Raw genomic sequence first — 4244 nt, 5'->3', positions numbered from 1 at the left:
TGCAATGTGAATCAACTTATCTGTTCTTGATCTTTATAAACCCTAATTAAAGATTTGCATAATTAGGGTTCATTTCAAAGCTTATTCACTGTGAATCAATTCATATTCATGTGTGAATTCAAATCTAGAAACAAGATCACATTTTTCTGTCTTCAAATGTTGAATTAAATCTGACCACAAATCTATGATCTGTTTTCTTGATAAAAGTACAGTGTTTTTATCCCATTTTCACAAGAAACCTGGAACAGAAATTGAAGGACAATTATTCATAAAAATGATCATTCGGTTTTACGACGAATGTGGGTTCATCAAATTGGACACCAAAAAGGGGATTTTTTCAAGATTTTTGGTGAAAATGGTTTCAATTCTTGTACATAATCACTACATTTGTCCCCCAAAAGGTGCTTTTTGACTTTTTGAGCGTCGGATGAATTGGCATTTCGGTTTCAAGATCGATAAAAATAAATTCTTTGTGTAGCAAAATGGATAAGCAATGAGTAACGGTACGAAGTGTTAAAATGGGAACATATCGATGATAAAAATCCACACGAGGACTTGAAAAATTCGGTTTATACCTTTAGAGCCAGCTCAAGTGACGACAATAAAGGCTAGGTTTATGGTGCTCTTCCCCGTATGTCGTTAGTTCGAGTCTCCTTAGGGCCACTGATGATTTTCCCATAAAGGATAGCACTTGGGCGTCTGAGATTTTTTTCTAGCTGTTATCTTCAGGGTCCCGTGAAGTTAGTCAAGGTGTCCACAAACCGGTCCTGTGGTCCAGACATGAATGATGATCCGTTGTGGCCTTTTTAGTTTTTAGACTCGAATTATCAATCTTTATACTGAATGTTTAATTTGGTATTGGGGATCTTTCCCATTGGTCGCTAGCTCGAGTCTCTTCAGTGCCACCGGGGATTTTCTTGATTGTTACCTTCAGGGTTTCATGGGATTGGTTGAGGTGTGCGTAAGTTGCTCCAGACACCCACAGCTACCAAAAAAGGGAAAACCTACCTCCTGTGTAAACTTGATGTTGACTTTTAATGATGATCTCTTGTGGCATTGTTTAGATTTCATTGTACATTCCTTACACAAGTATGGAGCTCACTTTTTGTTCTTCCATGTGTAGCCAACTATCGATCATTCTGGGATCCATTCTCCTGCTCGTCACAATAGGAGATCGATTGATTTTCCAATGAAAGAAGTGCCACAAAGCCCTAATTCTGTTACCGGATCAAGAAATAGGTTTCTTCACAAGGTAAATCGCTCTTGAAACTTGTATTTCCATAAATATCTCAATTAATTGGGTTGTATTGGTTGTACAAATGGACATGGTTGCATTTGGAATAAACCCTATATATATATATATATATATATATATTTGTGTGTGTATAGGGTCACCTTCATGGGAAAACCGCAAAAAAATGAAAAACTGAAGAACACCCTAGTAACTGTTCATCTCTAGGGTATGCACATGTGCATACAAGTATTTGTAAGTAATTTTTCCAATATGCACATGTGCATAACAATTCGGTTACGTTTTGTTGTACGCTTTGATGTAGTAATAGATCTTTCTCTTAAAGGTTGAATATTTGCATGTCGATTTGAAATTCAAAGTAGTTTATTTGACATTCAAAGTATGACCACTAATAGAAAGCGAGTGTTGAAATTGACATCAAATGGTAGATTTCATGGTGTAACAAGTTTCGGTTTTTACTTCTTGAAAACAATCTTTTCTTGAATGAAAATCGAACAATGAACGTTTAGAGACACTACAACAAAATCGGCTTTATAGGACGTCACATATGTCTAAATGTCTTAATGAACTGCTTGATAGGACTCAAGTTTTATAGGACCAAACGATTATGACGCACAATTGTTTGGTTCTATAAACTTAAGTCCTAGAAAGCAGTTTATTAAGACATTTAGACATATTTGGCGTTCTATAAAGCCCATTTTGTCGCAGTGAGGATATGGAACAAAAATAACTGTAAAAGCTAGAAAACAATCGAACTGACCCCAGTTTTCAACTTTTGTGATCTTGTAGCTCGAACCTACGTTTCATTTTTCCAACTCTGCTATGGAGGGGGCGACAAAGTGGGACCCAGGTTCGTGGAAAGCATCGGAAGACGTAAGAAGAATCTACGGTGAATCAAAGCATCTGGAGGAACAAGTAGGAGTTGTGGCAATGGTGTCGGCACTTGAATCGGAGCTCGAGCAAGCTCGAGCACGTATCCACGATCTCGAAAACGAACGGCGGTCGTCAAAGAAGAAACTAGAACAGTTCTTAAAGAAGCTGAACGAAGAACGAGCCACGTGGAGGAGCAGAGAACACGAGAAGATACGTGCGGTAATTGATGATATAAAAGGCGAGTTGAACAGAGAAAGGAAGAACCGGCAAAGAATGGAGATCGTGAATTCGAAATTGGTGAACGAATTGGCGGATTGCAAATTATCCGCCAAGCGTTATATGCAGGATTATGAAAAGGAGCGGAAAGCGAGAGAATTGATAGAGGAAGTATGTGATGAACTTGCTAAAGAAATCGGAGAAGATAAGGCGGAAGTCGAAGCTTTGAAGCGGGAATCCATGAAAATGAGGGAGGAAGTCGACGATGAACGGAAAATGTTACAAATGGCTGAAGTTTGGCGTGAAGAACGCGTCCAGATGAAGCTCGTTGACGCTAAAGTGACACTCGAAGACAAATATTCACAGATGAATAAACTTGTTGCAGATCTTCAAGATTTCTTGAATTCAAAAAGCACAAATCTTGATGCAGAAGAGATGAAAAGAGCCGAAACCCTTAAACAGTCGGCTGATTCGGTTAATATTCAAGAAATCGGGGATTTTAAGTATGAACCCGCGAACCCAGATGACATCTTTTCTGTTTTCGAAGAGGTTGGTTTTGGGTCGAAGGAGATCGAACCCGAACCGTTGGATGTTCATAGTCTCACTAGCCATAGACATTCTTCTGCATGTTTCGATCAAAATGGTGATGTTATTGAAGAAGATGAAGATGATGACGAGGACGACGATGACGAGAGTGGTTGGGAAACCGTAAGCCATCTTGAAGATCAGGGTTCGAATTATTCGCCCAATGGGAGCGACCCATCTGTCACCAACAATCGCTTCGGCTGTAATATGTCGAGCAGCCGAAGAGAATGGGAAGACGGGACACCAATTACTGAAATAACCGAAGTTTGTTCAGTGCCAAATAAACAGCCGAAAAAGGCGTCTTCCATATCTCGTCTTTGGAGATCATCATATTCCAGTAACGGTGAAAACTGCAAGATTATATCCATGGAGGGTCTGAACGGAAGACTTTCAAACGGAACCCATCTCTCGAGTGGTGCAGTCCTTTCACCGGACCGCAGCTCTGGGCTAAGCCCGTCTGAATGGAGCTCACCGGGGTCAGGTTCGAACCCACACATCACGAAGGGGATGAAAGGGTGCATCGAATGGCCGCGTGGTGTGATGCAGAAAAACAGCTTAAAAGCAAAGCTTTTGGAAGCGAGAATGGAGAGTCAAAAGGTACAGTTGCGCCAAGTCTTGAAGCAGAAGATATAAGTGCAGTCCATGAACACATTCACATGTGAATAAGAAATATATATATGCTTTATCACGCTCGTGTGGACCACATTCACATGTGAATAAGAAATATGCTCTATCACGCTCGTGTTCGTGGGATCTATGCGTTTCGGAATAACGAATGACGGAAGGAAGGAAGGAAGGAAGGAAGGAGAGAGGTTGATTTTGGGTAATATCTACTACTGTAAGGGTATTTTGGTCCTTTTCTTGCAGGTGATTCAATGAAGAAAGTGTACAATTTTCAACTTGAGCATCCATTTTGTGGAAGATGAATTCATGTTCAAGAAGGTGCAATATTGTTTTTCTGTTGTAGGATTATAATGTGACATATGAAATGAAATTGGGACCATGTTTTCGGACTCTTTTATCGGCTTATGGATCCGGTCTATTCGTTTCGTGTCTAAATCTTCATCTCTTGTTGTCATGGTTTAGAATTTAGATCATGTACCAGGCTACCGGCTAATAAGTTAGCTGTTAGCTGTTAAACTAGTGATATTTAGTAAAAAAAGCAGTTGATATGTGGGTATCTTTCCTTGCGGGGGAGTTATAAAGTTTTAGTTAGACATGCATAGTTTAGTAATTTACTTATCGTGTTCCATCGTTTTGATTTTTACAAGGCCAAAAAAAGTTGCATTTTTATCTCACTAAATCATGCCACATCCTG

The 4244-nt window shown here is 39.6% G+C and overlaps 1 protein-coding gene across 1 annotated transcript; it reads left to right on the top strand.

Annotated features, from left to right (window-relative positions):
* Positions 1–1081: 1081 nt before the first annotated feature.
* LOC112514005 (intracellular protein transport protein USO1) lies at positions 1082–3985 on the top strand. Its single transcript, XM_025120281.1, has 2 exons — positions 1082–1252; positions 2042–3985. Exons 1-2 carry the CDS (start codon positions 1190–1192, stop codon positions 3557–3559), a joined length of 1581 nt encoding a protein of 526 aa, XP_024976049.1. The 5' UTR covers positions 1082–1189; the 3' UTR covers positions 3560–3985.
* The last annotated feature ends 259 nt before the right edge of the window (positions 3986–4244 follow it).

The sequence above is a fragment of the Cynara cardunculus genome (genome assembly GCF_001531365.2).
Source record: "Cynara cardunculus var. scolymus isolate 2C chromosome LG 6, CcrdV1, whole genome shotgun sequence".
NCBI classification, from domain to species: Eukaryota; Viridiplantae; Streptophyta; class Magnoliopsida; order Asterales; family Asteraceae; genus Cynara; species Cynara cardunculus.
The sequence above is the reverse complement of the archived record's forward strand: the minus strand, read 5'-3'. Positions and strand labels throughout refer to the sequence as shown.